We start from the raw sequence: 21,560 nt of genomic DNA, 5'->3' as shown, positions 1-21,560 counted from the left end.
CTACTCTTTATTTTTCGTTTGTGTTACTTGTCTTTTTTGGTAGCTTTCTCAGTTCTCTCTGTTTCCACCATGAATTTTGGAAGACTTTAGTGTGAAATATACAGGCCTGTTTAAAATTGAACATAAACTGTGCCATCACCCTGTAAATCATATAGTCTCTTTAGTAAATTTAATAAAACTGTCCATTTAAAAAGTGGAAGAAAGCACTTCAGGAGAAGGTATTGTGACAGTTATCTTTGGGAAATGAGAAGGAATAGTAAGCTTTTCACTTAGGAAAGAGAGGATTAAGGAAAATGAGAAAACTGGTGATATGGGTTGGCAGTGCAGGTATTTTGTCTGAATTTATAATGCTTTAGACTAAGATCATTCCATGTGCAATCACAGATGGTAATCCTGCTTACACATAAAAATGATCTTAATTGCTTTTAATTTAGTATGCTGGTAGTCTGTTGGATAGTAGAAATTGTCAGTTAACCTCAAGGACCTGAAAATTGAATCATCTTCCTTAAGATATATGATACTTTTAATTTCTCTTCAGTAGCTTATGTTTTCCCTTCGTTTTTCTTTCCCTTCCTCCCTCTCTGCCCATCTCTGCCTCCTGGGTGGGCTATTGGGAAACTTGGATTTATGAAAATATCAAAACATGTATTTTCTTGAATATTATTTTGACTCAAAACGTGATTTGTTCATTATTCCAGAGCATTTGCTTATTCTTTTTTTTTGAGACGAGTCTCGCTCTCTCGCCCAGGCTGGAGTGCAGTAGCATGATCTCGGCTCACTGCAATCTCCGCCTCCCGGATTCAAGCAGTTCTCTGCCTCAGCCTCCCAAGTGTCTGGGATTACAGGCACCCACCACCGTGCCCGGCTAATTTTTTTGTATTTTTAGTAGAGACGGGGTTTCACCATCTTGGCCAGGCTGGTCTTGAACTCCTGACCTTGTGATCCACCTGCCTCGGCCTCCCAAAGTGCTGGGATTACAGGCGTGAGCCAACGCGCCCGGCCCTCAGCATTTGCTTATTCTATAACTCTCTCTGATACTCTACAAAGTTCTCTGCCTTAAGTACTAACTAGGCTGTCTACTTTTCCTTTTAAAAAGTATGTATTGCTTGTGAAAATTTTGGATCTGCTTTGTCTCATGAACATATTCTACCACGAACAGGACTTGTTTTTGGCCTGAATATAGTGAAAAGCCAGCTAAGATGATCATTTGCTGGAGCTAGACTGGGGTTTGCAGGGACAGTGCTACCTGCATGCCATTTTGGCCTCATGTTTATGTTTCATTCTCAGTTATCAAAACCATAAGAAGTGATGGACAAAACAGGCTCAGGTTCTTTGTTCTTCCACATCAAGAAGGAAAAAACCTATTGCTGATATAAATCTACTTCAGCGCCAACTGTAACCCCTGTGATTTTTTCATTGCTTATCTTTCTCTGTCTGATGACATGAATTACGTGAAAGGATGGAAGCTGTGAGTCCAGAGATGGTAGTTGAAGAGTAGGATTTGACAGCAGTGCAGACAATGAAAAAGCAGTGCCCTCTCTCTGCCGGGTATCTTGTACTGAATTTGAGGCTGCTGCCAAGTTAGAGACTATTCCCAAATGCTTGTTTGGGGCTTTTGGACACCTTAAAAATATACATGAATTCATTATGTAAATTATTTTTTATAGGCGTATTTGACCTAATGGTATGTATTACTCAAGATTTATATGTGTTAATGTGAACTAAGATCATTTTAATGGGAGAGGTGACGTTATGATAGAAGAAGAAAATTTAGAAATAAATTTAAATTTTTCTCTTTGTGTTAATAGGCAGGCAGTGGTTAAAGGTTCCCTTCCACATCCTTTTGCCTTGACGTTATTTGAGGACATATTATACTGGACTGACTGGAGCACACACTCCATTTTGGCTTGCAACAAGTATACTGGTGAGGGTCTGCGTGAAATCCATTCTAACATCTTCTCTCCCATGGATATACATGCCTTCAGCCAACAGAGGCAGCCAAATGGTAAGTGATCCTTGATTTTTAAATTGCAAGTGGGAACAGCTTTGTAGCACTCTAATGTCTGGCTTTAGTGAGGATCAGGAGGAGGGAGGGCATATCCAAAGATAGTTGGCGGGAATAAAAAAGAGTTAAAATCCTACTTGGGAGGCTGAGGCAAGAGAATCACTTGAACTTGGGAGGCTGAGGATGCAGTGAGCTGAGATTGCGCCATTGCACTCCAGCCTGGGAGACAGAGCAAGACTCCGTCTCAAAAAAAAAAAAAAAAAGAGTTAAAATCCCAGCACTTTGGGAGACCGAAGCAGGCAGATCACATGAGGTCAGGAGTTTGAGACCAGCCTGGCCAACATGGTGAAAGCCTGTCTCTACTAAAAAATACAAAAATTAATGGGGTGTGGTAGTGTGCACCTGTAGTCCCAGCCACTTGGGAGGCTGAGGCAGGAGTGTCACTTGAACCCGGGAGGTGGAGATTGCAGTGAGCCGAGATTGTGCCACTGCACTCCAGCCTGGGCAACAGAGTGAGACTTTGCTCAAAAAAAGGGGAAAATGTAAAAGTATAATTCAGGTTAGGCAATAGCCTAGACCATTTGTAGCTTGTCACTACAGACCATCTCAGCCTTTTTGGGTCAGCAGTTTTAGAGGTGGAGAAGAGAGAGAGAATTTAAAAATTGAGATAGCTTATATGCTAGGCTTATACACAAATGAATTTTTTTGTTCATATTATTTCTTTCAATATGTAGTTGAATGTGTTGATGTGAGTGTGTTTAAAAAACAAACTCTTGGGCCAGGTGCGGTGGCTCATGCCTGTAATCCCACACTTTGGGAGGCCGAGGCAGGTGGCTCACTTGAGGTCAGGAGTTTGAGACCAGCCTGGCCAACATGGTGAAACCCCGTCTCTACTAAAATAACAAAAATATTAGCCGGGCATGGTGGCGCAGCTTATAATCCCAGCTACTTGGGAGGCTGAGGCTGGAGAATCGCTTGTACCCGGGAGGCGGAGGTTGCAGTGAGCCAAGATCGCGCCATTGCACTTCAGCCTGGGCAACAAGAACGAAATTATGTCTCAAAAAAAAAAAAAAACACACACACACACATACCAAAAAAACCCCCTCTTCTTTTTAAAGGGAAACTCCGTTAATCTAGAATGTATTTGAATTTAAGTACCTCAGCTTGCTAAATAAAATACCTACTTAAACTTTTCTGTGTACCCCTCCCACCTCGTTTTCCTTAGTTTTGGTTCTGTGTTTGGTCAGCCTTTACAATGACTCGGGCTATGACTGCTGAGAACTTGTAAGAGAGGACTGGAATTAGGTTTAAAAGGAATATGAGAATGTTAAGGGTTTGGCACTTTTGTGTAAATAAATGTCTGGCATCTGTCTGACTGTATTTCAGGTTTTATTACATAGCCAAAAATGAAGAGATTTTGCAACATGTGTTGCTTTATATTAGCTCTCTCCATTTAGGGGGAGATAATCAAATATTGAAAGTGTTATGTTGGAATCTGATGATCATGGGCCCATAAAAATGTTTTTAAGTGTATGTGTTACTCTTCTGTACAAAAGAAAACGTTCAGTCACTTGTATGAATTTTTTTATTCTTCATAGCCCTCAAAAGAGAATTTTCCCTGTTTTTTGTTTGTTTTTTGAGATGGTGTCTTGCTCTGTTGTGCGTTTATGTGATCACGGCTCCCTGCAGCCTTGAACTTCCAGGCTCAAGTGATCTTCCCACCTCAGCCTCCCGAGTAGCTGGGACTACAGGCATATGCCACCACACCTGGCTAATTTTAGTATTTTTTATAGAGGTAGGGTCTCACCATGTTGGTGACCCAGGCTGGTCTCAAACTCCTGGGCTCAAGTGATCCACGTGCCTTGGCCTCCCAAAGTGCTGGGATTATAGTCACGAGCCACCGTGCGTGGCCTCCTGTTTTTCTTTTTAAATGGCGTTGTTGGTCCTTTATGTTTTACTAATTTGAGAATTTGCAGTTATCTTTCATGTTGGTTACTTTTATCTTTCATGTTCCATTGGTCTCCATCTTATGTTGATTTTTTTCTATGAGTATTGTTTAGACATATTCCTTTCCATAATTTCCAAAGTTTGCTAATTAGTTTTCTCTGATTTTCATTTTCCCCTTTTTTCTGCTTATCCCTTCTATGTTAATCTTCCCAAGGCATGACTTTTCAACATAATTACTTTTCTTGGCTTTCAGTGTCCTTCACTTTAATCTATTCCCATTCTTTGTATTCATTCAGCTTTAGTTCCTATTAATCAATAGAAATGTTAACCTCCAGTTACACTGTTCACCTTATTATCTTACCCAGTTTATAGCCCCCAAAGTTTTATTCAGATAACTTTACCATACTTGAAATGTCCTGTTATCTATCCTTCCTATCCTTGAAGGCTCCTGTGCTATATACTCCACAAAACTCTTCTTCAATTCTTTAAACCTCAGTGGTTTTTTTCCCATTTGACTCTATACTTATTGTCTATAATGTGCAAAATAGCACTTAGTTTTATTGGGTTTTTTTTTTTTTTTAGTTTTACTTTTTGTTAATTTTGTTTAACTTGACTAAATTGTAACCTCTTTTAGGGCAGGGACCTCCTGCTTTACTTCTTGTGTATTCCTCTTTGGATACAAAATACTATGTAAATTCACACCGATTAATTCCCGTCTTTGCAGATGGTTTGATAGTCAAGCACCTGCATGACATTTGGTAATAATTTTGGCTTATCACAGTTGTTCATGTTATGGTTGTTAACCTTTGTGTACTTAGTAATCATTGGTATTAATCAATGTGATTTATATTTGACAGCCACAAATCCATGTGGAATTGACAATGGGGGTTGTTCCCATTTGTGTTTGATGTCTCCAGTCAAGCCTTTTTATCAGTGTGCTTGCCCCACTGGGGTCAAACTCCTGGAGAATGGAAAAACCTGCAAAGATGGTAAGAAGATATTATCCAAAATGAAAAATTTTATAACTATTGGAATTCTTCATGATTTGTTTGCTCTATAATCAGCTCTCTAGGTTATACTGCTTTGGGAGACCAGTCACTTAATTTCACAGTCTTCACACATGGTTATAGAATAGGAGTGTTTTGTTCTATGGCATCACTTGAATGCTATTTTATAAATTATTTTAGTGTTTTAAATAACATATTTTTGAAAAAAGTTACATGTTTTATCTTTTCTGTCAAATCTCATAGTCATTGACATCACAGTTGATAACTATGGAAATGAGTATTCTCATAAAGAATATATTTTTAACAGGTAGCATTTGTGAATAAAGAACCTCTGTGAAAGAAAGTATGTTTATTAAACTTCTAGCTACAAAGAATATCATGAGATATATTTTATAACAAATTATTTAAGGATATTTTAAATTGCTTTTTAACAACAGAGAGATGCTTTCAGAGCTAGGAAAAAAAATCCATATTTAAAACAAGTTCTTTTTATACTTAAGAAACACACTTTGCCTCTTCTCCTTACTCTTAATTCCCTAGAGAGAGAGGGCATGTTGGAGAAAGTATACTGATTTAGGACATTTTAAGGGACTTCCAGTTTGGAAGAACACCAGTTCTTCTGTTTTTCTTCTTAATGAGAATGTTATTCTTTATTCTCACCCCTATGGATCACCATCTGGTTCTCTAGCAACCAGCAAGACCTGGTAAGAAAATTGTTGTATTTAGCTGTGGCTTCTTTATCTAACTCTGAAAAGCAGAAGCCTGTGTTTTGGAGTGTGTTAGAGTCCCTGGCAAGGGGGCCAGGGAGTCAGAGAGATGGAATTGAGTCTGTGTGCAGGATGTTTGTTATGACTTGGCATTGATAAATTATCCTCATAGTAAAAGGTGAAGCTGGCTGACTCTTGTCAAATGGTTTCCATGGCAGACAACAATTTGGTTTCAATTTAAAACAAAAGGTTTTTGTAATGTTGCTTTTTTCTTTAAAAATGTAGCCTGACTTTAAAACAGGATTTATTTTAGCAATAATGGTCTATCCGCTCCCTCACAGCAGTGCAAGTGTACATATTTAACCAGTTTTGAATTTCATATGTGCATTTGGCATGTAGTAGCCTTAAGTTAACTGTTCTGTTTTGATCACCTTGCTCAAATTAACAGCTCTGTGCCTTCTTTGTGAAGTTCTAGGCTGGCTCCTTTTGGTTGTTAGCCGGGGCAGTGAATTGTACAAAGTTATTCCTACTTGGTTCCTGCAGTGGCATTTGGGCTGTATTTTCTTCAAGTTGGAATTCATTTATAATTAGCTCTAGAGTGAAAGAGCTGATATTGAGAGGCTTCACTCCTCTTCTCAGTTTTTTGACTTGTAATTGCAGATTGATTCTTGAAGTTTATATGCCAGTATTTTGTTTTGGACTCATTTATTTAGCTGGGAATCTTTTCTTATTCTTTGAGTGGTCAGTTTGCTTACTGTCTTTTATTAGCTTCTTATAGTTAGATGATTTTTTGCTGGTGGTTTACTTGAACATTTAAAATGAAAAAAAGATTGAGCTCAGTATCTTCATTCTTGGTTATGTGGTTAAATATTTGGGGCTTGGGCTTTAAACAGTTCATAAATAAACCTAATTTAAAATTCAGTGAAATAAAAATCTGAAAATCTTTATTTTTTAATACTATTGGTAAGTATTAGTTAATATTTCTTGAGTACTTAAATGTTCAGTACCTTCCTGAGTTTTAGATTTATCTCCTTTAATCCTTATAGCAACCTTATAAGGTATAGATGGGGAAACTAGGCTTAGCGAGATTAGATAATTTCCCAAAGTTTGTGTAGCTTCTTGAATCAAATTATGTTGGATCCACAACTCTTAACCACTGTGTTATGTTTATCTGGTTCCTTCCCTCCATTGCAGCTGTTTGCTTCTCCATAGCTTGCTTTGTCCTCAATTCTGTGAGGTATTGCCCTGTATTTCTCTTTGTTAAGACAGTGTTACTGAGATGTAACTTATATACCATATAAAATCCATCCATTTTTTAAATTGTACAATTCAGTGACTTTTTAGTAAATTTACAGAGTTATGCAGTTATCACCACAATCCAATTTTAGAACATTCCTATCAACCACAGAGATTCTTGTCCTAAATTTCTTTATCTGTTTTTAAAAAAATGCTTCTTGAACAAAGGATCTATATCCTACATCTCCTTCTCCTTTAATACTCAGCTCCTTAGCTTCTTAGTCATTACATAGTCATTATTCATTGTACTTTTAAATAGCTGGATTAATTCCAATGAAACCATAGAGTGTATCACAACTTAATTTGGAGAGTTAGCCATTAAACAACTTGACCTCAGAGTAGACTCTTCCTATTTCACTGTATTACTTTCCATTTCCACTCTAAAGAGAGCTCACATCCTTTTGTGTTAATTTATGTATATATTTATTTTATATTTATTTTTCAGTTCTTGATTCTTTATCTAGAGCAGGTAAATTTTACCTCTGGGTTTCAAACTATTGTTCATTTCACTTTGTTGTTCTAGGTGCCACAGAATTATTGCTTTTAGCTCGAAGGACAGACTTGAGACGCATTTCTTTGGATACACCAGATTTTACAGACATTGTTCTGCAGTTAGAAGACATCCGTCATGCCATTGCCATAGATTACGATCCTGTGGAAGGCTACATCTACTGGACTGATGATGAAGTGAGGGCCATACGCCGTTCATTTATAGATGGATCTGGCAGTCAGTTTGTGGTCACTGCTCAAATTGCCCATCCTGATGGTATTGCTGTGGACTGGGTTGCACGAAATCTTTATTGGACCGACACTGGCACTGATCGAATAGAAGTGACAAGGCTCAATGGGACCATGAGGAAGATCTTGATTTCAGAGGACTTAGAGGAACCCCGGGCTATTGTGTTAGATCCCATGGTTGGGTAAGAAGCTCTACTGATAGTAAATTCTGTGTGGTGTTTCTGTTTTTCACAGGTTCCTAAAAACATTGACTAAGATAACATGACATATATATTGGTTTCCAGTAAACAGCTCTTTAATGGCTGTCTATTTTTAGGATATGGTGATTAGAATACAATCTCAAGTTTAAAAATTGCTAGTTTTTTGCCTTGGATGTCTTAGATATTTTTTCTTTCTAAATTAAGTCCATGTTTGCTGACTTTGGGTGTTGTCTGCAGGTTTTGCTCGGATTGCATCATTACCATGAAAAATGTGGAAAGAAATTGTTTTCAGAACTCTTTCTCTTCCCCTAGAAGCTTTAATTCCATTTTCAGTACTTTATAGTAAGCATATAGCTTACTTTAATTTCCCTAAATACATGAATGACTTGATTTCCAAAACTTTGTCAGCCCATGCAGCTTTACTTCTAGTTTGTTGTTGTTGTTTGTTTTGTTTTGCCATGCCACCCTGATCATAGTCCAGGGAAGTACAACTTTTTACATACTCAACAATTTTATTGTTACTTTGAGATTTATTCGGAGGACAAGCGTAGTGACAAATTACACCTCAGTATGTACCAATGCCTTAGAGGCATGTAAACATCCAGGAGCCATAAGAATCACTTAGCACTGCAGGAAGAAATAGTTATTTTGAGAATTCAGTTTGCCATCTGACTAATACTGCTGGGATAAGCCTTTTGTGTCAGAGATGACAAGCCATCAAGCAAAAGAGAGAGAAAATTCATGGAAAAGGGCACACAAAATATTAAAATAAAAAAAAAAAAAAGAAGTAAAACTGTAATCTCATTATTGGGAGGCATTTTCAGGATTGGCTCTAGAACACGCTGTTTGATCCGAAAATTTCCCATAATCTTATATACTGCTGGGATAAATGTCTTAAACACACTCTTCATATGGTTTTTTTTTTTTTTCCCCTTCCTTGGCATTAACTGATGATACCAGTGTAATAGGAGGGGTGGATCTCACCTTTAGAATATCTGAAAGTTACATTTTATTATCTATTTTTAGCTCATTTTTTGTATACTTCTATAGGTACATGTATTGGACTGACTGGGGAGAAATTCCGAAAATTGAGCGAGCAGCTCTGGATGGTTCTGACCGTGTAGTATTGGTTAACACTTCTCTTGGTTGGCCAAATGGTTTAGCCTTGGATTATGATGAAGGCAAAATATACTGGGGAGATGCCAAAACAGACAAGATTGAGGTTTGTTTTTTGCTTTTTCATTTTCAAGCCACTTTTATAATGGGTTTTGAGTCGACAGTATAATAATTTGAGTACAGATATTCTTTCTTCTTAACAGTTGTCTGGGGTGCCAAAGGTACCTTTTACAGAAATTTTACTCAATCTTCATGATTCTAGGGATAATATATTCTCTTCCACATAATCCTAGGATGGAGAGATGTATTGGTATGAGAAATGGCTGCTGATAAGTTTCTAGTCTTAAAAGCTTATGTAAGTGATTTTCCTCATTTTGGGTAAAGCCACTGCCTGAATTTCCTAGGGGCAATTTCTGCAAACCAAAATTATCTAAGATTTATACTGGAAGAACTGGCTGTCCTAAGTTAGGAAAACAAAGCCCATATGTGTCTGTCTGTCTGTCTGTCTGTCTGTCTGTCTATCTATCTATCTATCTATCTATCTATCTGTCTTTTATTGGTGTTACTGGTGTTGGTGCAGATGGTAGAATATATTAAATATTATGATGGTTACATGCAAACAATTTTAAAATTGATTTATGGGCTGTGTGGGAACAGGACTAATTAACCAAAGCTTGGGAAAAAATATTTACCAAGTGGTAGAATTAAGTTTGTGGCAATCAAATAGATTATGGTGAAAATAATCAGTGATTAATATTTTATCACAATGTTTTATTAGTGGCATATATCCCTGATATTGGTGTTAAGTCTAAAATTAACAACTTTGAATTAGACTTTGCTACAGGTCTTATGGATCACATAGATAGAACAGAGTTAGGTCTCAACTTTCCTTCGGGGGAAACTTCTCATACAAGGATGGCTTTAAATGGCTCTTCAGAGAGACACTGTACACATCTAATGGACAGAAAATTCAGACTCTAGAACAGTTGTTTTAGAAAGGTATTCTGTAGAGTGCCCATGACTCTGAGGGAATAATGACTTAAAGGCCTTGCTTCCAAAATGGAAACTTGGAATAGAAGAAACCCCGTTAGTATTCCACCAGGCTCAAGTACTGAAAACGGCATCTGTTGTTCTTGCAGCTGGTTTTCATTAATAGAAAATTTTGCATAGACTCCATAAATTTTCTCCCTGTTAGTATTTCACTGCCTCCCACTCTTTTCAAATCCAAGTTGATGTTTGGATCTTTTAACAGTTGGAGTGCATTGCTAATGAGACAAAGGTTATGAGTTCATGTTTCAGACAGGCTTTTAGCTTCATTTTGGTCTGCTTGAATATAGATTGCCTACCTAATCCCATCTAGTTGACAGCTGTGGATTATGAACTATACATGAGTGTATAGGTATGAGTATGCTTAGGAAAACAGTTTAAAGCCCATAAGTTTTAGAAGAATATCTGTAGCAAGAAAATTTACCTAAGGGAATGCACTGAATTTATTATCACGTAGGGTTTTTTAAATTCCATATTTGGTTTTGCCCATCTTAGCCTGCTATAACTGACTGATTAGCCTGAAAATAAAATCATTTGTTTCTTACTGGGAATATTTCAAGTCTTATTTTCCTCACTTTAGGTATAATACTATAGACTGGATTAAGAAAATGTGGCACATATACACCATGGAATACTATGCAGCCATAAGAAATGATAAGTTCATGTCCTTTGTAGGGACATGGTTGAAATTGGAAATCATCATTCTCAGTAAACTATTGCAAGGACAAAAAACCAAACACCACATGTTCTCACTCATAGGTGGGAATTGAACAATGAGAACACGTGGACACAGGAAGGGGAACACATCACACTCTGGGGACTGTTGTGGGGTGGAGGTGGGGAGGGATGGCATTAGGAGATATACCTAATGCTAAATGACAAGTTAATGGGTGCAGCACACCAGCATGGCACATGTATACATATGTAACTAACCTGTACATTGTGCACATGTACCCTAAAACTTAAAGTATAATAATAAAATTTTAAAAAATAATAATACTTTAGATACAGAAATTTATTCAGAATAACAAATAGTTCAGAAGGGATTCAGATAAAGACAATTTATGGAGGTTCCGAGTGACCGTCTTTAAGAATAAAAATTAATACACTTTATATAACAATATATAACATTATTAAATAGGATTTATTTTCCTAGTTTGCAGTGAGTGAAGTAGATTTTAAAATTAGAATTCCTTTTCTGACCTCCTTGTTATGTTTTCTTGAGCTATGCATATATATATATATATATATATATACATATATATATATATATATATACACACACACATACATACAGTGGCGTCGTTGGCTCCCTCACCCCTTCTTTACTTCTTCCCTGTATGGTACCAGCATCCTTAAACCTGTTTTTAATTTTTTTCATTCATTCATTCGTTTGTCCATTTGTTCCTTCATTCATTCATTCTTTTAATCTGCAAAGGCTCTGTCACCCATAAATCTTATTTTTAGATCCGTCTTTCTCCTTCTAGGTTTGCTGGAACACAGCTGCTGTTTGTTTTTTGTCCCCTTTTTATAGATTGATGTTTGTGGTAAATTTACTTCTGTATACATGAAGACCTCCCTTTATAATTTCCCCTGGAGATTCTGATGAGTTTTCACTATTAGGACATCAGAGCCTTTATCATTTTATTTACATAGGCATGTCTATGAAATAGAGCATATAGTTATTTATTCTCTTCTTATATTGATGTAAAATCTGATACTTGGCAAACTAAAGAAAGAGTGCAGCTCTTTGTCTGAATTAGTCTTGCATAACTAGGGTAGAAAATCTGGGGTTTTCCATCCTGAGACTAGTAGTGATTCTAGGAGCAACTGCTACTACCAGCTTTTCATCTCCCTTGATTTGATAATACTCTGAACTTGAAAACTTCTAGAAAGATGTAATTTAAAAAATCCCTCTTTTTCCAAGAAGTGTATTTGCTAGCCTTTTGTTAGTGGCAGCTGATTCCAGATACTGATCTAACCCTAGTCTGGGTGACATTCTCCCTTCTAGTCCCATTTTTCTTAGAAAGCTCCCTAGCTTTTGTCATGCCCAAGAATGAAAGCTGCTTTTCGCTGGGACTATAAGAGAGTATCAGATTATGGTTGTGATAACCCTGTTCTCTTCTGAAAGACTTAAGAGTCTGTCTGGTTGGCCAGGCGTGGTGGCTCACACCTGTAATCCCAGTACTTTGGGAGGCTGAGGCGGGTGGATCATGAGGTCAGGAGTTGGAGACCAGCCTGGCCAACATGGTGAAACCCTGTCTCTAATAAAAATACAAAAATTAGCTGGTCGTGGTGGCGGGCACCCGTAATCCCAGCTACCAGCTACTTGGGAGGCTGAGGCAGGAGAATCGCTTGAACCCTGCAGGCAGAAGTTGCAGTGAGCCGAGATCATGCCATTGCATTCCAGCCTGGGGGACAAGAACAAGACTCTGTTTTAAAAAAAAAAAAAAGTTTGTTTGGGATTACACTGTTGTATATGTGTTTATAGTACATTTGGAAAGAAAAGATAATTATTTGGTAAATTATTATGTAGCAAGGTAAGACATAGTAAACCTATATGCCTTGAGTGGATCACATGGGAAAGTCTCATTGTGTTCATTCATTTATGCTACCTGCTCGCTTAGTGGAAATTCTTTAGATCAGCTTCTCACTTCCTCTTTTGTAAGTGGTGATGTGACCAGATGCTGGCTACATTAGGGAAACCAGGGAGAAGGAATGGGGAATTCTGGGTATTAGATGTGTTTTTATATTGTACAGAGTTGTAGAAAGAATGAATAGATTTAACCTCAGGTTTATAATAAGCTTCTGGAAGGAGGGATTGAACGTAGTGCATTGCTAATGATGTCACATTTTTTAAAAGATGGTTGTGGTATTTGGCTCCTGCTTTAATAGAATAACATATATGTGAGGGTATGTCTGTTTTCCCCACTTGTCAGGTGATAGTGGCCACCTATCTGTAGGTGTTATTTAAAAGGTGCCTGCTAGTACTTGTTTATGTCTCTTCTTCATTATGCTGAAATGACTTCATTGTCTTTTGTGGACAAACCTAGTTTACTTGTCTGCACAGTACTTCTGCCACCACCCCCCGCTCCTGATTTTTACTATATTGTTGTGGGGCCTTCCCATAATAAGCACTGAAGCATTAGCAGAAAGAATAATTTCAATGTTTTTGATAGAGGAAAGATCAAAAGCCTTTATTTCTATTTTGTATGACCCTGCAGTAGGCAGAACAACCTTGTTTCTTAACAGCATTCCTTTTTTTTTAGGATCAGGTTTTACTGCTGAAAACGTTTGTTGCACTGAGGGCCTGTAGTACTTCTTACTAATAGCCAAGATATATCGTTGATAATTTATAGGTTTAAAGCATTTTTGCCATGGTGTAAAATTAAGAATGTACTATTAGCTTATATTTTCTTGAGGTTGCTTTTCTTGTTATATACCCATTTAACTGATTGACAAAATCAGTATGTCTCTAATCATTGGTTTTATTGAAAACAATAGTATTGTCATAGCTAAATTTTTCTCAGTTTCTTTTTTCTTTTTCTTTTCTTATTTATTTTATTTTATTTTATTTTATTTTTTATTTGAGATGGAGTCTCGCTCTGTCGCCCAGGCTGGAGTGCAGTGGCGCGATCTCGGCTCACTGCATGCAAGCTCCGCCTCCTGGGTTCACGCAATTTTCCTGCCTCAGCCTCCTGAGTAGCTGGGACTACAGGTGTCTGCTACCATGCTTGGCTAATTTTTTGTATTTTTAGTAGAGACGGGGTTTCACTGTGTTAGTCAGGTTGGTCTCGATCTCCTGACCTGGTGAGCCGTGTGCCTCAGCTTCCCAAAGTGCTGGGATTAGAGGCATGAGCCATTGTGCCCGGCCTTTTTTTTTTTCTTTTTTGAGACAGAGTCTCACTCTGTCGCCCAGGCTGGAGTGCAGTGGCGTGATCTCGGCTCACTGCAACCTCTGCCTCCCAGGCTCAAGTGATACCCCTGCCCCAGCCTCCCGAGTAGCTGGGATTACAGGCGCATGCCACCACACCTGGCTAAGTTTTGTATTTTTAGTAGAGATGGGGTTTCTCCATGTTGGCCACGCTGGCCTTGAACTCTTGACCTCAAATGATCCACCCACCTCGGCCTGCCAAAGTGTTGGGATTATAGGCGTGAGCCACCGTGCCCGACCTATTTTTTCATTATATAATTTTTATTTTGGTTTCTCCTCCCTACTTTCATTTCTGAGTTTCTACTGACAATGCAGCAACAACTGATAGTATAGATAAAAAGAGAGATTTTCATGTCTACTGTAAGAACACGTGTATTTGCTTTAAATCTTAGAGTAAGCTTCCCTACTTTAAGAGGATACAATGTCCATAGCTAGTTTTGTACAAATCTAATTTTACCTGGCACAACCTTCTTGGGAAACAGAAACAAAGATTATTAGAACCTTTAGTACCAAGAACTTTTGAATAAAGAAGGTATTATTTTGTATGATGTGTACTGAAAACTTGGCATTTGCTGAATGTTCTGTTTCATATTCTAAGCCTGAAATTGCAGGGCTGCATTTTCCTATGATAACTTCCTTTATTTCATCAATACCCTAATAAGGAAATTTGTTTCCCAAGTATTCAAACTTCTTTTTTAAAGGAATTTCTTTGTCTGGCATCTTAGCCTTTGTACTGTTAAAAACATATAGGAGCCTGTTGATAATTTTTTTTACTGTTGGTTTGTAAGATTAATTCCTCATTAAGAAATTATAATAAATCTATTGTTGAGATAAGCCTGTTCTGATAATATGACAAGTATCAACAAGTACTTCCTTTTGAATCTTTGCCAATTTATAACATTGTGTTTCTTAAAATTGATTATACCTTCAGTTTGAGGCTGGGCACAGTGGCTCACGCCTGTAATCCAGCACTTTGAGAGTCTGAGGTGTGCTGATCACTAGAGGCCAGGAGCTCGAGACCAGCCTGGCCAACATGGTGAAACCCCGTCTCTACAAAAAATACAAAAATTAGCCGAACGTGGTGGCATGCGCCTGTAATCCCAGCTATTTAGGAGGCTGAGGCAGGAAAATTGCTTGAACCCAGGTGGCGGAGGTTGCAGTGAGCCGAGATCAGGCCACTGCACTCTAGCTTGGGCAACAGAGCGAGACCCTGTCCCCCCAAAAACAAAAGAATTTATTTTAGCTGTGCTTAAAAAGAATGAGAGCAAGGAGGGCAGTTTTCCCTTGTTGACATATTAATCTTTTCCCTATTAGGTTTTCGGGGCCTCAGGACAGTGAGGCTTTCAGAAGTGTCTTATGAAGCAGTTGAGTATAACTGACCAGGATATTGACATTCATCATCATGATGCCTTCATCTGGAACTCTGTTCTCAATTGTTTTGTTTCCTGGAGTAATTCAGGTTTTAGAAAGCTTTGGTCACAGTAGCGATTTTTAGCTCTAACAGAAAAAGAGCCTAGTAATTGCAAATGTTTAATATTCAATGCATGATTCCTTGCAAAAAATATTATAAAACTACCCAGAGTAACTATGATACTTCAATTCTTTTCATATTTAAAATCACTTATATGTACTCAGACTTAATGTATCTTGAAATAGGTTAAAAGGCTTTGAATATAGCACTGTAATTGCCCCTACCTCTCTCAAACAGGTGTGTGGTGTCCGTTTATTTCACCTACTGGGTCCAAAGCATTTCTTTATACTTGTCACCTCTGTGAGATTTGGCATGATTGAAATGTTATTTCCATGGATAAATATTCTATGTTTTAACATCCCATTTATGTGAAATTATATTTTATGTTCTATGAAGTTGTATCAGAAAAAATATACTCCCCAACCCTCAGTCATATCTGTCTCCCTTATGTATAAGCTTTTAATTCACTGCTTGTTTTGGATATTGTCTGGAACATTAGAACAGAAGTGGTTCATTTTGGGCATAATTTGAGTTTCTCTTCTAGAACTTTATAGCATTCCAACTCTAGCACATTTTATGATGGTTGCTTGCTTGTCCTCCTGCATCTGTTCCTTGAACTTGTCTTGTCAAGTGAAGTTGCATAGCAGCAATTTTGGTAGTAGACTGGCTGCATTCCAAGATTGCATGGGCAATCCTGTCTTGACATTTAATGAGCTGATGAAATGACTTAAAAACTGGATGTGATGTCTGTAGAAGATTTGCCATTACTTCTTCTTTGTGCAGATAATGTTATGGTTAACCCACGTCTGTTTCCTCTTGTAGCCTATATTCTCAGTGTGGTTTAGAATATTTCAGAATGTTAAACCAATGTGCCACAGTGTGGTCAAAGCAGCTGAAACCACTGGAGACTCTGGTTCAGATTTGGAGTTAGATTTTAGAAGTGACAGAAGCCTAATTTCAGTTTAACTAATTAAACCACTGTGAGGTAATACAGTGAAGTACACCCTTAAGAGTTGCCAGATTTAATTAACATTGGCACAGTTTTAAAGCATAAGTGTAATCTTTTGGAATTGCCTAAAGTGGTTCATTTGTTCTGGGTTCAGAATATACAAACAAGCTTTTGCCAGGATTTGTGTTATTTTAAACATAAGGGGCTTAAACTGTATTTATAGACCTAGTAACCTGTCCAAAACTTTTACAGGAATATGAGAAATGGAATAGTGATTTCTTTAAGACAGAGCAACATGTTCTTATTTCACTATGGTAACTTGTGCCCGGTAGAAAAAGATTGTGTGGCTGGGTACAAGAGAAATACTTAGTGGAGAAGCCAGTTTTCTAATAGTGTCACCTCTACAAAAGTAATGGAAGGAAACATTTCAGAAATTGGACATTGTGTGAAGGAAAATACATTATCTGTGTGTTTAGATGCAAAGTCTCACAGTCAGATATTGTTTAAGCTGGTGATCCCTTAATCTCTTTGGAGGATCCTTATAATTCCTTTCTATATCATATTAACAAAAATGATAATAGCGTTTATTTAATTTTTTTTTTGAGACTGAGTCTCGCTCTGTCGCCCAGGCTAGAGTGCAGTGACGCAGTCTCGGCGCACTGCAAGCTCCACCTCCTGGGTTCATGCCATTCTTCTGCCTCAGCCTCCCGAGTTAGTGGGACTACAGGCGCCCGCCACCACGCCTGGCTAGTTTTTTGTGTGTGTTTTTAGTAGAAACGGGGTTTCACCGTGTTAGCCGGGATGGTCTCGATCTCCTGACCTCGTGATCTGCCCTCCTTGGCCTCCCAAAGTGCTGGGATTACAGGCGTGAGCCACCGTGCCCGGCCAATAATAGCATTTATTAATAACAGCAGTTATCATCATCATTATTATTTGTGTGTCCTTGGACTTGCTTCTTACCTTTTTCTCTTCATTTTTTAAAAATTGTGGAAAATGTCGGAGTATAGAAAGCAGAGTAGAGACGACCATGAACTACCTAGTTTTACCCATTGTTAGTACATGGCTGATCTAGACTGCAGTGTGTCTTAAGCGGGACGGCTAAGGAGATGGCAGAAATTGATTTTCTAATAATATATCTGTGGTCTTAATACTTTCTTTTTGACATAGCCTAAAATAAATGAAAGATCAGGTCTTTGTTGCTCCTTCTAACTAACCTCTTAGCTAGTGTTTTATATATAAACTTGCAAATGTGACAAGAAGAAAAAAAGTAGTGTTTTTTCATAAAAGATGTGTGTGTGTGTGTGTGTGTGTGTGTGTGTGTGAAGTAATTTTAACTTCATATTAGAATTAAATAGTATATAGCTTGGAAGAAAGAAAGACCAAATAAAAGACATTTGTTTGAAGCTTTAGTGAGCCTAATCGATCTGAGGTAAGCCTGAAGGTGACAGGTATAGAGGGGACAGTGATGTAAACTAAAAAAGGAGCCAATTAATTTTATTATAGGCTGTGTATAGTCACCACTCTGAAGACTCTAATCCAACACAGTGCAATATGTAGCCACTAATTACATGTGGCTCTGCAGAACTTAAAATGTGCCTAGATTGAATTAGGATGTACTTTAATTGTAAAACACATACTAAGAAGACCTAGTATTAAAAAAAACCCATAAATGTCATTAATAAAATTTTAATATTGATTACAGGTTGAGAGAAAAGAATTTTGGATGTGTTAGATTAAATAAAGTATATTATTAAAATTTTGTCTACTGTTTTATACTGTTTTTGAGATGGAGTCTCACTCTTTCACCCAGACTGAAGTGCAGTGGTGCAGTGTCAGCTCACTGCAACCTCTGCCTCTCAGGTTCAAGCAATTCTCCTGCCTCAGCCTACTGACTAGCTGGGATTACAGGTGTGCATCTCCACACCTGGCTCATTTTTGTATTTTCAGTAGAGAGGAGGCTTCACCATGTTGGCCAGGCTGGCCTTGAACTCCTGGCCTCAAGTGATCCACCCGCCTTGGCCTCCCAAAGTGCTAGGATTACAGGTGTGAGCGAAAACATTCTCCTGGCATGTTTTGTACTTTTTAATATGACTACTAGAAAATTTTAAATGGACACATACGGCCTACATTTGTGGCTTGTGTTATATTTCTCCTGGACAGTGCTGTTTTAGATCCAAACCTATTGTAAAAACTACACCAGATGAGAACAAGGAGATCGGGAATTAAAGGAAACAGTGTGCTTACAAAATGTGGTTTTAAAAAAATCTTTAATAAATCTTAATTACATTGCTTAATTTGAAATAGACATGAATTGATAGATCTTGCTCTTGTATTTACTTTATTACCAAAAAAAGGCCTTTTAGTTTTTGCTTTTCGAGTGAGAGAACAAGGAATGGTTGGAAGGGACTAGTGCTCAAGTGAGTAAAGCAACCAAATCATTAGTTGTGCCTTCTCAGGAACTATTTTGAGTTCCTCACCACTGTGCCATTCTTAATACCTTCATTGTTAATACCTTTGTTGAGCTTATTAATACTTTGATCGCGGTCTTCATTTGTTGTCGTTTCAGCAAATGTTGCTGAAGACCTTTTTCTTTTCATTGTTTCCTTTGCTCTCTTCTTCTGAGACCCTTGCTTGTGTCTAGAGCAGTATTAACACTGATCCAAACCCCAGTTTTCTCAAGGGACTGAAGTGAAGATGGGCAAAGTATTTCTGATCTATAATCCTTTATCTGCAATTCTGAAATCCAAAGGGCTCTGAAAACCAAATGCTGCTTTTGTTAATTCATTTGGTGGAAAACTTGAGCTGAACCAGTGTGAGACTATTTGTAGTCTTTATCCCACACTGCGGGCATACTTTTATTTATTATTATTATTAATATTATTATTATTTTGAGGCAGAGTTTGCTCTTGTTGCCCAGGCTGGAGTGCAATGGTGCAATCTTGACTCACTGCAATCTGTGCCTCCCGGGTTTAAGCAACTCTCCTGCCTCACCCTCCCAAGTAGCTGGGATTCCAGGCGTTAGCCACCACTCCCAGCTAATTTTTGTATTTTTAGTAGAGACAGGGTTTCACCACGTTTGTCAGGCTAGTCTCGAACTCCTGACCTCAAGTGGTCCTCCTGCCTTGGCCTCCCAAAGTGCTGGGATTACAGACATGAACCACTGCACCCAGCCATGTTTTATTGCGGAAATATTAACATGTTTGGCTATAAAGTGCTGCCCTGAACCCAAGTAGGTGGTATGCTGTGTGCATTGTGTTAACCTTTCTTTAAAAATAAAAACCAAAAAGACAAAAACGGTCTGAATTCAGGAATACAACTGACCCTGACTTCAGATAAGGGACTTTGGACCTCTCTTGCCATCTCACAGAAATTGAAAATATTTTGCTAACCATAATTCTATATTAGTTTATTTATTTTTTTCATAATTCTACATTTAAAATAAGATATTTATCTTTAACACAATCTAAACAGAGTGACAGAGATAAATGAAGTGTTTCTGAAACATGGGTTTATTGTGTCACTCTGCTTAAAGTGCTTTCAGAAGCTTCTTGCTTTCTGTAATTCTCCTTATCCTGGAATTTAATACCTGCCATAGGGTGGTATCTGCTTGATGCTATATCCTTTGAGTCCCCCATGTGTTCTTTCTGTCTCAGTCAAGGCATTTCTTTCAAAGTCAAACATGTTGTGTGCATCCTTGGCTTTGCTATGTCTTAACTCATACTATTTCTTTTTTCTAGAAAATATTTTTCTCTTTCTCTTTGTCAAAATTCTAATTCTTCAAGATGAATTTCAACTGCTATTATTTCCTGAAGTTTTTCCTGATTACTTACAGAGAGGGGATATGTGTGTAATTTTAATGTAAATATCGTTTACCTCCCCAATTAGATTGTAATACCTTAGGTGGACGAGGCCCTGTTCTAAACTTCTCAGCATTCATCATGTCTATCATGGTGGTTTGCATTTACTAGACGTCTTTACTAATATTGTTTGATTTGCGGGGAAGTGAGTTAGGGGTCTGGCAGAGCAGCAAAAGTGTACTCGTATGAAATTGTCAAATATTTGCTCTTTTTTGTTTACTGCTTTAGTTACTTTATGTCTAACTAGCAAAAGTAAACAATAAAAATGGGAGTAGGAAATGGGAGGCTGTAGCTGTGTAGTTTCCCACTGGTTTCAGGATACATAAAGGTCTCTTGGTTTTTGTCTTCAGTTTAACAGTGAGTGGTTGTTTTGGTCTTTTATTTTCATATATTCTTTTATATTTATGTGTTTTTATTTTGAAGCACTACATTAAATAATTAAATACAATCATTTAGCTGTTTACATTTAGGAACTAAAGCATTTTAATAAAATGATTTTAAAGGGCAGGAACCAGTGTTTACCAGATAGTGCACCTAATACTGTGCTATATATTTAGCATTCTTTTATTTGATCCTTAATTAATTCAGTGATGGCAGTGGCGCTGTCCCTTTTTTTTTTTTTTGAGACAGAGTCTCACTCTGTTGCCAGATTGGAGTGCAGTGGCTCAATCTCGGCTCACTGCAACCTCTGCCTCCTGGGTTCAAGCGATTCTTCTGCCTCAGCCTCCCGAGGAGCTGTGACTACAGGTGTGCGCCACCACACCCAGCTAATTTTTTGTATTTTTAGTAGAGACGGGGTTTCACCATGTTGGCCAGGATGGTCTCCATCTCTTGACCTCGTGATCCGCCCGTCTTGGCCTCCCAAAATGCTGGGATTACAGGCGTGAGCCACCGCGCCTGGCCTGCTGTCCCTATTTTATTTGTGAGACTTGCTTAAGGGTACCCACTGAGTGATAAAGCTTGTATTTGAAATACAAATCTGTTTCTGCCACAATACTGTTTGCTGATCATGAGAAATTTTTTAGAGAACAGAAGAATGAAGGGAAACTGGTAAATAGAAGATGCAGAATTATGTTTACTAAAAAGGTCTTAGAATTGTGGCGTTTATTATTTTTCTCACAATGATTTTTAATTTCATTCTTACCTGTTTTCTTTCTTTTTAAAGATTTTTTTCCTAGGCTGGAGTTACTTAGGCTGGAGTGCAGTGGCTTGATTATAGCTCACTGCAGCCTCAAACTCCTGGGCTCAAGCCATCTGCCTGCCTCAGTCTCCCGAGTAACTAGGAA

The 21,560-nt window shown here is 37.9% G+C and overlaps 1 protein-coding gene across 7 annotated transcripts in view; it reads left to right on the top strand.

Moving 5' to 3' along the window:
- Positions 1 to 21,560, top strand: part of LRP6 (LDL receptor related protein 6) — a 152,059-nt gene that overhangs the window by 79,474 nt on the left and 51,025 nt on the right. For all 7 annotated transcript variants that reach the window (XM_063712036.1, XM_054526844.2, XM_054526841.2 and 4 more), the window contains 4 exons: positions 1,809 to 2,005; positions 4,810 to 4,941; positions 7,486 to 7,882; positions 8,951 to 9,122. In XM_063712036.1, the coding sequence (XP_063568106.1) occupies positions 1,809 to 2,005; positions 4,810 to 4,941; positions 7,486 to 7,882; positions 8,951 to 9,122 (898 nt within the window). The remainder of the gene's footprint in view (positions 1 to 1,808; positions 2,006 to 4,809; positions 4,942 to 7,485; positions 7,883 to 8,950; positions 9,123 to 21,560) is intronic.

The sequence above is a fragment of the Pongo abelii genome, chromosome 10 (assembly GCF_028885655.2).
Source record: "Pongo abelii isolate AG06213 chromosome 10, NHGRI_mPonAbe1-v2.0_pri, whole genome shotgun sequence".
Classification (NCBI taxonomy): domain Eukaryota; kingdom Metazoa; phylum Chordata; class Mammalia; order Primates; family Hominidae; genus Pongo; species Pongo abelii.
Note: the sequence above shows the minus strand (reverse complement) of the source record. Positions and strands in the feature narration are given on the sequence as shown.